Source organism: Trifolium pratense, linkage group LG7, assembly GCF_020283565.1.
Source record: "Trifolium pratense cultivar HEN17-A07 linkage group LG7, ARS_RC_1.1, whole genome shotgun sequence".
In the NCBI taxonomy this organism is placed as follows: domain Eukaryota; kingdom Viridiplantae; phylum Streptophyta; class Magnoliopsida; order Fabales; family Fabaceae; genus Trifolium; species Trifolium pratense.
This window is the reverse complement of record NC_060065.1, coordinates 14,185,424-14,196,737: the sequence shown is the minus strand read 5'-3', so window position 1 is coordinate 14,196,737 and position 11,314 is coordinate 14,185,424. Positions and strand designations below refer to the sequence as shown.

Below are 11,314 nucleotides of genomic sequence, written 5' to 3'. Positions count from 1 at the left end.
AGTTTTAATCCTTCTAGAACGCCCCATAATTCTTCTACATAAGCACTACAAGTACCTAGCCCTCAACCATATCCACTCTTCATTGCTCCCTCTAAGAAGGGAACTTGATTCTCTCCAGTGCAGTTTCCACTGCATGTAGGGGTGTGCAAAAAATCCAAGTATCTTTAACCACACCATTAACCAAACCATATCCAAAATTAATAACCAAATCCATTTTAGAAAAAAATACACCAATCCAATACAAAAAAAACCAATTATAAAGCATATCCATTTCTTTAGATGTTTTCTCTCCCGACCCCCCATGATTCTTTTATACCCCCAATATTCCAATTTTGCCCTTGCAAAAAACTTCGGTTTGCATAAACCGAATTTTTTTTAGTACAAATTCAGAGTAAATTTCGGTTTCTATAAACCAAAGTTTTTTGCAAGGTCAAAATTGGAAATTCAAGGGGTATAAAAGAAACACGGGGGTCGGGAGAAAAAACACCATTTCTTTATAATTGGTGGTTTCTAAATTGAGGCCCAATAAGAAAAAAGCCCAATAGTTTTTTGTTAAAAAAAACCAATTTTCAAAATTCAATTAATTATATAATTTAATAAATAAATAATTAATAAGGTGTGGAGGGAGTTGGTCAACGAGGCGGTCAACGCCGGACCACCGGCGGCCGGCGCGGCGGAGCTCCTATGTGTACGACGGCTGGCGGTGATTTTCCGGCGACCGATGACAGACTTCCGACGATCGGCACGGTGATTAGCGGCAGCGCTCCGGCGGCCGACCACCGTCAACCACCCATTAATATTTAATTATTCTTTTATTTAACAAAATTTATTTATTTTCAAAATAATTATAAAAAACAGATTTTTGACGATTATATTCTTAAAAAAAATCTGTATTTTAATTATTTCGGGCTTAAAAAATCTGATTTTTTGAGCTTAGTTTGAAATATTTTGGGCTTAGAAAAAAAAATTATGGGTTGATTATAAACCAATAATTCATAAAATTAAAGATTTTTTTTTTAATATATATGAATTAAAAGTTTAAAATTAAAAGTTATAAATATATATGGCTTAATTATATAAAAAAAAAACTCGCGAATGACGTGGCCCATCTCAGTTTTTTTTTCTCTAATTTTTGTTTTCTTTTTACAAAAAATCCAAAAAAGAAATTGGAGAAAAGGATGCACTCTGAGGAGCATCACCGTCTCCCTCAATCTCTTTATCACATATGATGCCGAATAAAATATTGTCCGATTTCCAGTTGCAGATAGGTTTTGATTATTCCTGCGGAGGTTTTTGATCAGTGGAATTGATACCTGAAGAAGTTTTGATGGTTAAGATACTAACTGGATCTATGGAACCACGATGGTGAAAGAATCGAAGTATTCGATTTGTAGATGCAGAGAAAACTTCCATTTGTGTTTTTTTGTAGATGCAGAGAAAACTTCCATTTTTGGATTGTTTATGTCTATATTGTTGATGAAATTGATTCATAGAGATGCAATTGCCCACAATCAAATATCTTATAGAACTTATAAATACATGAATAACAAAGATGCAATTTGTTGTACTGATATTGTGAAAGTTACTTTAGAAGAAAGTTCAGTAATTTGAGCAAGGGGATGGAGTGTTGGATTGATCAGAGGCTTGGTTACAAGGCTCAAAGCACTACACGTGAAGATGAGTGAGTTGGTACTTAATACAACACGTGACTGACCATGCGTTCTTGCCTTTCTTGTGGTGTTCCTTCGTACCAAATAGCACTGCTCTTCTTGTAATTTGAACTTAATTGTTAAGAATGTTTTCCGTTGCTGCCGAAAGTGAACATTTAGGGTCTGTTTGGTTCAAAAAAAAAGAAGGGGAGGGGAGGGATTTTAATAGAGGGGAGGGGAAGGGAGGGGAAATGTTTTAATTAAATATATGTTTGGTTCAAAAGAGGGGAGGGAAGGGGAGGTGAGCGATTTTAATTAAATATATGTTTGGTTCACAATGGGAGGGGAGGGATTTTGAAACTAATTTACCTTTTTACCCTCAATAAAATATATGATTGACAAAGCAACAATCAATTGAGCGAGAGAGCGAGAGAGCAAGAAAGGGATTTGACAAAGCAGCAATCGATTGTTAGATGTTTTACATTTCATGAAATATAACATATACAAATTGATTATTAGATGTTTTTCATGAAACATATATTTAACGTGAACAGGAAATGAAAATAGCATAGTATATATCATGCTATAGTCATATGTTTTTGTTGATGTTGCTCGTACTAATCGTTAGATTCATATGAGTTTCTCCTCGTATTATTATATGTTATTAATCGATAGCTATATGTTTGACAAAAGTACGAGACTCACTGAGTAAAAATTAATCAATATACTAAGGATAATTTTGGAATTTTAGAATAAATTTGAGGATAATTTTGTAAAAATAATAAAAATATAAATAGCTCCCCTCCCCTCCTCTCCAAATCCCTCAAATTTGGGGGGAAGCAAAAAGTGCTCCTTGGAGGGATTTTGCTCACCTCCCCTCCCCTCATAAAAATTGAACCAAACACAAAATATTTAAAATATTACCTCACCTCCCCTCGGCCCTCCCCTCCTCAACCCCCGAACCAAACACACCTAGGAATTTAACGTAGTAATGACTAATAGAAAAATTAGAGGCCTTATAAAAATAAATGACTTGGGATCAAACCTAGGAATTTAAAAACACAGGCTATTCAACTTTTTTTTTTTAAAAAAAGCTACAAAATGATATTAGATTAGAGTACTTTTTCAGTTTGATTAAAAAGGGTGTAAATAAAAAGTTAAATGCCATATTAATCAAAATAAAATTTGTAATTGGTTTAATTTTTAAAATGATGTTAACTTCTTCAACAGACACAACAGTGTTGCCCACAGATGGAAATGTCACCTTTTTGTGGTTGTTTTGGTGATTTGAATGGTCATATTCAATCAGCTAGCTTATAAGCTCATCCGCTATAGGCTAGTTTATCAGCTATCCGCACAAGTCATACGCAACAGTGAAACACAGAGTAAAATTGAAAGGAGGCTTGTGTAATTGATTTGTTGAGCGTGTTATTTATGTTGTCTTGGTTTGTTGCCGGTTGTTTTCTGATAGAAGTCACAGATTGTTTTAGTTTTGGGAACTGCTTTATAGTTAGTTACATCTAGGAAATGACAGCAACATTGTATTGATATGGGCACTGTAACTGCAAATGTGGCGAGCTCTATGGAAAGAGTAATACCACCCTTTGTTCTCCACATCACCATCTAAGTAAGGAGAAAGTCTTTCATGGGCACAACCCTAAATAAATATTATTTGGACACACTCACATAAAACTAAAAAAATTAAATAAAAAATATTTAGTCACATCAATTGATATATTGTAATTTTATTTTCCTTTAAATTTTTCTTGGTTTTGTGTTCGTACCCAAAAAAAATTATTTGGGGTTGTGACCAACCAAGTGTGCCTCTATTAAGTAAGAGCCAACCAACAACATCCAACATGAACTCACCATTGTAAGGTCATATACAAAACCCCCCAAGCCAAGCCACCACAATATTCTCGAATGTTTGTTTTTTGAGTTCATAGAATGTTTGATGTATCCGATTCATGATATTCCTCTACCATAGAAAACGACCACCATACCAGGACCATATTGTAATCTCCAGTCACAATTGAGAACTATGATAGGGTGATAAAATGAAATGACACTTTAATCACAAATTGGACCCCCTCTTTCCATTTTCTCTACATCTTTCTCCATCCTCTCTGTCTCTCTTAATTTTACTTACTTTTTTTATTATTTTTTAATGAGGAGAGAGATTCAAATTAAGAGAGATAGAGAGGAAGGAGAGAGATGTAGAGAAAATGAGTTTTATCAACCATATTGTTTTTTTTAAATGACAGTTTTATCAACCATTTTTTTTTAAAATGGCAGTTAAAACTATGCCATAATGCAATTGTTGAAGATCTTGATTCATCGAGATTATTCACTTTGTGCAGCCCTATTGTAGGAACAATGAAGCATGCAAGGGGGACTCCAGTTATAACAACAAGGGCATATGCAACCCTCTATACAAAATCAGATTAATCTGAATGAAACTCCAATACAAAACATCTGAAGGCTAAGCAAAAGCATTAGATGTAAATGTGAAAAATCTACTTTGTTACTCTAAGAATATACATTGCTTCTTAATATTTTCAATATATCACTTCCCAGCAAGAAAGGAAAGTAGGGTAACAGTACAGTTAACAATTCTAAGATAGCTTCTTTCGTACGACCTGACATTGCCCATAAATAAACGGAAAGATTAATATTCAACAATGGAAAGTGGAAAGATTAAGAACATATGATACAAGTTTCATAGAAGAATACCTGGGTAAAATTAACTTCATTCAAGGAGAAGGGGTGGAGCAGAATGGATTGGGGATGGGTTTAAATCTGATAAGATGTCAGATTAAGACAAATGCATAAGAAATAATCCACCAATTAAGAATTTAGGATTATTCTTTTTTTTTTTTTTGAAGCATCAATCAAGCAAGAACATACCTCCTGATTCATTTCGGAGCCAAGCTTGTGTGCACACCAAAGCCTCTCGTGTATCTGGGTTTAGCGAACTGCGAGAAGAATCTAGCACTCTGCCCCCTGTGCTAAACGCCAATTCGGGAGCCAAAGTTGACATTGGAGTCCCAAGAACATCTCGTGCCATCATAGACAAAATTGGGTATCTCGGCATGTGGACTTTCCACCAGTTCAATATGTTAAAATCAGAATTACGAGGAAAGATTGGTTCCTCTAAATACTTGTCCAAGTCTGATGTCACCGACTGACTCTGTGATGTCTCGTGAAGGAATCTGTCAAAGCCTTTTAGTCTATCCCTGGCACCACAACTAGTGCTTGGTAAGCTACTTCCAGGCAAGGCTGACCCTTGGTCAACCATTGTTGAACAGATAGAATATGCATTAAAAAGTTCTTTGATACCATCAGAAACTTCCTTGATACGTTCCAGAGCAGTGCTTCCATATATTAGGGAGTAGTAGTACTCAACCAACTTCATTTTAAACCGAGGGTCTAGGACTGCGGCTAAAGCTAAAGCCAAACTGCATTTGCTCCAATACTTATCAAATTTGGCTTTCATCTTCAAAGCCATGAGACTAAGAAAATTGTCGGAACTTCTGCTCCAGTCAATTAATTGAATATGAATGTCACAGATCTCAGGGAAGAATATATTAGCCGTGGGAAATCTGTCGGCTGAGAATATATTCATAATTTCAACTAGGAGTTTTAAATATCCAGTGACAGAATTAGCCCATTCCCACTCTTCGTCGGATAGAGTTGATGAGTAGGTTGGATTATGTTCTTGGAAGAGTGAAAAAGCACTCCTGTATTCTAGTGCAGTTTCAAGCATGATATATGTAGAATTCCAGTGAAGTGGATTATCGAGAAATAAGGCTTTCTGAGAGTTGATCCCAGCACGTTGAGAAATTTCATTAAATTTCCCTTGCACTTCTTGTGAACTTTTAATGTATCTGATGCTCTCTCGAATCTTTTGGATCACCTCATGCAATGCATCCATGGCATCTTGAACAATGGAAATTATGAGATGTGCTGCGGAGCGTACATCAAGTATTTGTCGAGTACTTAAGAAAGGCCTTTTCTCAGAAACTCGCTCTTTGATTCGTAGAGTGATATCATCATCAACGGAACAATCATCAAGAGTCAATGCAAACAGCTTGCAGTCAATATCCCATTCATCAAGACATTTGACAATCACTTCTGGAAGCAAGTCTTCAGTGTAAGAAGAGTCAAGTGTAAGAAAGTTCAAAATTTTCTTCTGCAATGTCCATTTTTCATCAATATAATGTGCAGATAGACACAAATATGAGGCATTTTCTGTCGAAGACCACATTTCCATAGAGAGATTAATCCTGCCACATAATTTGTTTATCACCTCATACACTTTCACTTTCTCCCTCCTGTAGATTTCTATGCAAGAAATCTCTACAGCACTATTTGGCAAAAACTCAAAGAGAGGCTGGAGGTTCTTCACAAAGACCTTGAATCCTACTTCTTCGACCAAGGTCACTGGGTATCCATGTAATATGATCATACGCGCGAGATCATGTTGACTCCTCTCCTGATCAAACTTACTACTTACAAAGTTAATGATTTCATCTTTCTTATGTTCCTGTTCGAACTTAACTAGTGTTGGCTTTATATATTCTTCTTTCCTCTGACCTTCATCAAAACTAATGTTTGCAAGGCTGACGGTATTATCTTTTTTCCTTCTCTTTACTGTAAGTAGTTGAGAAACATCAAAGTTCGATCTTTTCAGACATCGCATCAAGTGATTTCTCAGATGAGTAGTTCCACTATTACTTGATCCACTAAGTCTCTTATTACAATGCACGCAAACAGCATAACATATGTCAGCCTTTCTAATCCTTTCAAAGTGATTCCAGACAACAGATGTTAACCTTTTTGGTTTCTTAGTGCCAGAATCATTTGATATTTCCATCACATAAGCTTGAGAATTACAGTTATTCTACATGACATACAAAACAAAGTAACACATCAAAACCCAAAAAAGTACACGAAATAACTCAAGTTAAAATATATATATATATATATATATATATATATATATATATATATATATATATATATATATATATATATATATATATATATATATATATATATATATATATATATACAAGGATTGAACAAAAAGGGTAGGTAGAATTTAGTCACAAAGCCAAGTAATTCTCAACCTCCTGTGAATAACAATAACAAAGATGCAAATGGATAAAATATAATTTAAGTTCACCCATAAAAATAAAAAAAAAACTACTGTATTTAGGCTGGTAATATTATAAGAGACTAAAAAGCTGACCCAGTTATATAAAACATCACTCAAAACTCAAAAGAAAGATTTAAACTGCAGTTTGTTTTATCTTTTTTATTTGACCGATTGTTTAATCTTTTTTAAAAAACTATTTTTATAGTGTATGATTTTTTTGTTAATTACTTTTTAAAAAGGCTTCGAATGAGAAATTGATTTAAATAGCTTCACATAAAAAAATTTATTAAGTATTTCATCATTTTGTTACAACTTTTTTTATGATAACTTTTTTTTATTTTAAATAGTTTTTCATAAAAACCATTTTTGAGAGATATCTTTGTTAAAAAAATGTGATTTTTATTTAGTTAAAATCTCTAACATGAATATCTAAGTTATTGAATGTCAAAATTACTCTCTTAATTTTATAACAAATGAGTTCGAAATAACTTTTACTATTATTGATTAAGTTCTCATAAAAATCATTTTTAAAAATACAAGTAAAAATTACTATTTTTTTTAAAGCTAAAACAAACAGGCGCTCAGTTACATTTTGATCTTTTCTGAAATCACAGGAAATATGAGAATAATGTGACTACAATTGCAATTGAAAAGACTTGAGAAAACTTAATAATATTGGCATTTGCAGACATAAATTTATTTAAAACACTACTCAAAAGTGAAGATATCTAATTAAATCATACTCCTTATATGGAAAGAACCATGAGTTAAAATCAGAATCTAGATATATCATTACTCAACAACCTAACTCACAAAATAAACTCCGGCTAGAACCAAGGAAGACTGTACTGTTAGAGAAATCAAGTTAACTAAACACATCCAAAATAAACGAACAAATAATCCACACCATGAAGGGGATATAATATAGACATCAAGCAAGCATAACAAAACCAGATATCAGAAGCCACTAGGTTTGGTCTAGTGGTGAGGGGTTTGGATAGTACGCTATAGGTCCTGAGTTCTATCCCCAGCACATTGTAAACAATAAAAAAAACCAGATATCAAGAACAAATGATACAACAGTAATATCCCTATTGTCATAGCCGCTGCAACTCCACAGAGCAAAAATTTTCGACCAAATCGCAACTGTAACCTCAATTTAAAACCATACTAATATTTCAACAGATAAAAAAAATCTACAAGTAATAATTGAACAAAGACAACACATAATATTCCTCAATTATGGCACACAAACATTAGAAACTGAACATCAAGCTAATTTAAGGAACAAAAAAATAGATTAAACGATTCCCGAGAGGAACAATTTCTTGGTCAAACTTACTTATCTAGCAACCGAACTTTAGACTATTAGGGACCCATTCTCCTAGGAACTAGAGGATTAAAAAAAATAATTAATTAAAAAAATAAAAATAAAAAAAAAAACTAGGGTATGCCTGCAATTTAAAGCCAAGAATTTAAAAGGTTCATTCCAAATTTTCAATCTACAAAAAAACAAGTCTCTCTAAATAAGATAACAGAATAACCACAAGAAAAAATAAAATTTGTAAAACAAGACGTAATTATACAATACAACTATTGCAATTTAAAAAAAGTGTTTCAGTAGTTGTTGCAAATTTAACAAATGCAATTGTAAAAGAAAAAGTTGAATTGAAGAGAGAGTCTTACTTAGAGAGAAGGAAAACGAGGGAAGATGGTTGGGTCCGATCCGGAAGAAAATGATAGGGTTTGGAGAGGTAGAGAGAGCGAAGCACGCAGAAATGACCCGATTGTGGTGGTCTGGGTTGGATCCGATTCCAATAGGGCTGCAGTTGTTGAAAGGAAAGAGGAAACGGGTCGGATAATAAGCATGGATTCCATTATTTGGTTTCGGTTTCGCCTTTTCACGTTAATAAAGGATTTTATTGGTTACACTAAATTTCCTAACAAAAAAAAAGAAATGGTTAGTTTTTTTCAGTAATTAGCTTATTTTTTAGTTTATATAAACGGTTTATACAATATAAATTAAATTTTATGTTATTTTATAAGTTTACATTAGTGAAAATTGTATTTTTATAAGTTATTTTATCAATAACTACCTTGATAAACTTATAATAATACATAAAAAATTGCATAAGTCGTTTAGATAAGTTCAAAAATAAGCTAATTCAAACGAGGTCATTGTCTACTTCTAATATACTCTCGTTGTTTGTTTTTAAGTGTCTTCTTGAATAGTAACAACACTAAATTAGTGAAGTATATTTTCCACAATTTTTTCCTATTATACTCTCATTTTAATCCGTCAATAAATTACTATTTTTTTCACACACTTTTTTACTTTTGTTTCAATTTTATTGCTAGCATTTAATTTAAATGTTTTTTCTCATAAAAATTAAATGCACGCATTTTATTCAATTTTAAATTAAATAAAAAATAATAATACATGGAAGAAAATATTTCTCAGTCTTCCTTGCCACGTTAGCAATTGCAGCGCCATATCAATAAAATGAGAGAGAAATTTAAAAAAATGTTGAATTCAAAAATAGAGGATCAAAAAATTGGATTTTAAAATAGGAAGATTAAAAATGTTTGATGTCAATTTTCTTATATTTGTTATTCTCTCCTAAGTTTTGACAATTTTGGGAAGTTAAATATTATACACTTTTCTTCTTCTCTGGTAAGTTCTTTTGTTGTTTTTAGTTTATCGAATCTTGACTCACAATCACCCCTCCAATTTTTTTTTTTTTATAAGTGTAATTTTTATATATTTATTTGTTTTGATTTTCCATCTTCGTACAATGTATTTTGTTGTCTCGTATTTGTGAGCTCTATTTTGTTTTTCCGTGCGATATTCATTTGTTTCAGGTTGAAAGATTAGTTATGATCAAATGCAAATCCAATCAATGTCAACTTTTTTATCACCAATGCTACATATCTGGAGGCATGAACATTTAAGCCACTTTAATATAGTCATATTCGTAGACTTATGCAATTTGTCGTTTTATGCTATTAATATAGATGTTGTGAGTTTGTTCACAAATTTATCCTTTTTGTTTTTAGCCAATTTGAATTTATATCACATCGATGTATTATATCAATTTGAATGAATGAACATCATTTATTTTTAGTAAAAAAAAAATAGGGGATCAAAAGTTTAAAAATATCAAAATAGAAGAACAAAAATGCATTAAAGCCTAAGTGTTTTTTGTGTGATGTAGTCTAGTCACTAGAGCCTAAGGTTTTTTTTTTCTTTCTAAATTATCCCTTTATAATTTGGGGATATTTACCCATCAACCAATAAGAAGGAACCATATATATGTGAAATAAAAGTTGGACAAGTTAGTTGTGGGTATCACATGCAAATATACTCTCTAACCCCTCTCAACAAAAATGGCTCTTACACTACCAAAAGCGGTTATGACTGGCTTCTCTCACTACGAGACCCAAGAATAACCTCTAACCCCTCGCATTCCTGGACTTGGATCTGGAAGCTCCATCTTCCTGAAAAGATCAAATTTTTCTTTTGGTTAGCTTGCCACAACTCTGTGCCCACTCTCTCCTTGCTTAACCACCGCAAGATGAACCCGTCTGCTTCTTGTGTTCGATGTGGCCTCCAAGATGAAACTTTCCTTCATTGCATTCGAGACTATGAGTTCTCTCGTAGCCTTTGGCACTATATTGGGTTTACCAACCCAGATTTCTTCTGTAACATGGACGTTTATGATTGGATCAAGATGGGCGCCATCGGGACCCATTCTCTCATTTTCTCAGCAGGTGTCTGGTGGTCTTGGAGGCACCGCAATTTGATGAGCCTCAATAACGAAACTTGGTCCTTAAGCCGACTCTCCTTTAACATCAGGTCTATGGTTGAAACTTTCAAGAATTGCTTCACTATCACTTCTAATGGTGTTCAGTTGATAGATTTATCAAGTGGAACAACAACAATTTCTCTTGTACCATTCTTAATGTTGACGGAAGCTGTCTCGGTTCCCCAGCTCGATCAGGTTTTGGTGGAATCATTAGAAACACTTTTGGTCATTATTTGGCAGGGTTTTCTGGTTACATTCAAGGGTCTTCTGATATCTTGTATGCTGAACTTTATGCTATCTACAAGGGCCTCTTGTTGGCCATAAACATGAGCATTGACGAACTTGTCTGGTATTCAGATTCTTTACAGTGTATTAACCTCATAAAAGGTCCCCAAGTTAAGTTTCATATGTATGCAGTTTTAATCCAAGACATAAAGGATTTGATTTCCCAAAGTAATGTTTCCCTCTGTCACACTCTTAGAGAAGGTAATCAATGCGCAGACTTCTTCGCAAAATTAGGAGCCTCCTCGGATGCTGATTTCACTAACCATGACTGTCCTCCAGAAGGCGTTCAAGATCTGCTCAAGAACGATGCTTTAGGAATTTTATTCCAAAGAGACTAGTCTTTCTTTTTTGTCTTTTTTTTTCTTTTCCCTTGTAGTCTTTAGCTTTCTTACCAAAAAAATCACATGCAAATA

General features: G+C 33.4%; 1 protein-coding gene across 1 annotated transcript; it reads right to left on the bottom strand.

Moving 5' to 3' along the window:
• Positions 1–4,050: 4,050 nt before the first annotated feature.
• LOC123897950 (zinc finger BED domain-containing protein RICESLEEPER 1-like) lies at positions 4,051–8,783 on the bottom strand. The gene is made up of 4 exons (XM_045948784.1): positions 8,497–8,783; positions 4,557–6,552; positions 4,383–4,448; positions 4,051–4,288 (listed from the first exon to the last, which is right to left on the bottom strand). The coding sequence occupies exons 2-3, from the start codon at positions 6,523–6,525 to the stop codon at positions 4,399–4,401; spliced, it is 2,019 nt and encodes a 672-aa protein (XP_045804740.1). The 5' UTR covers positions 6,526–6,552; positions 8,497–8,783; the 3' UTR covers positions 4,051–4,288; positions 4,383–4,398.
• Positions 8,784–11,314: the final 2,531 nt, after the last annotated feature.

What these genes read in the sequence shown, in the direction of transcription:
- LOC123897950 (XM_045948784.1), bottom strand. Translation starts at nt 6,525, where the DNA reads ATGGAAATATCAAATGATTCTGGCACTAAGAAACCAAAAAGGTTAACA. An exon ending in GCTCCGAAATGAATCAGGAG is followed by an intron (nt 4,449 to 4,556) that starts GTATGTTCTTGC and finishes ACATCTTATCAG; the next exon opens with ATTTAAACCCATCCCCAATC.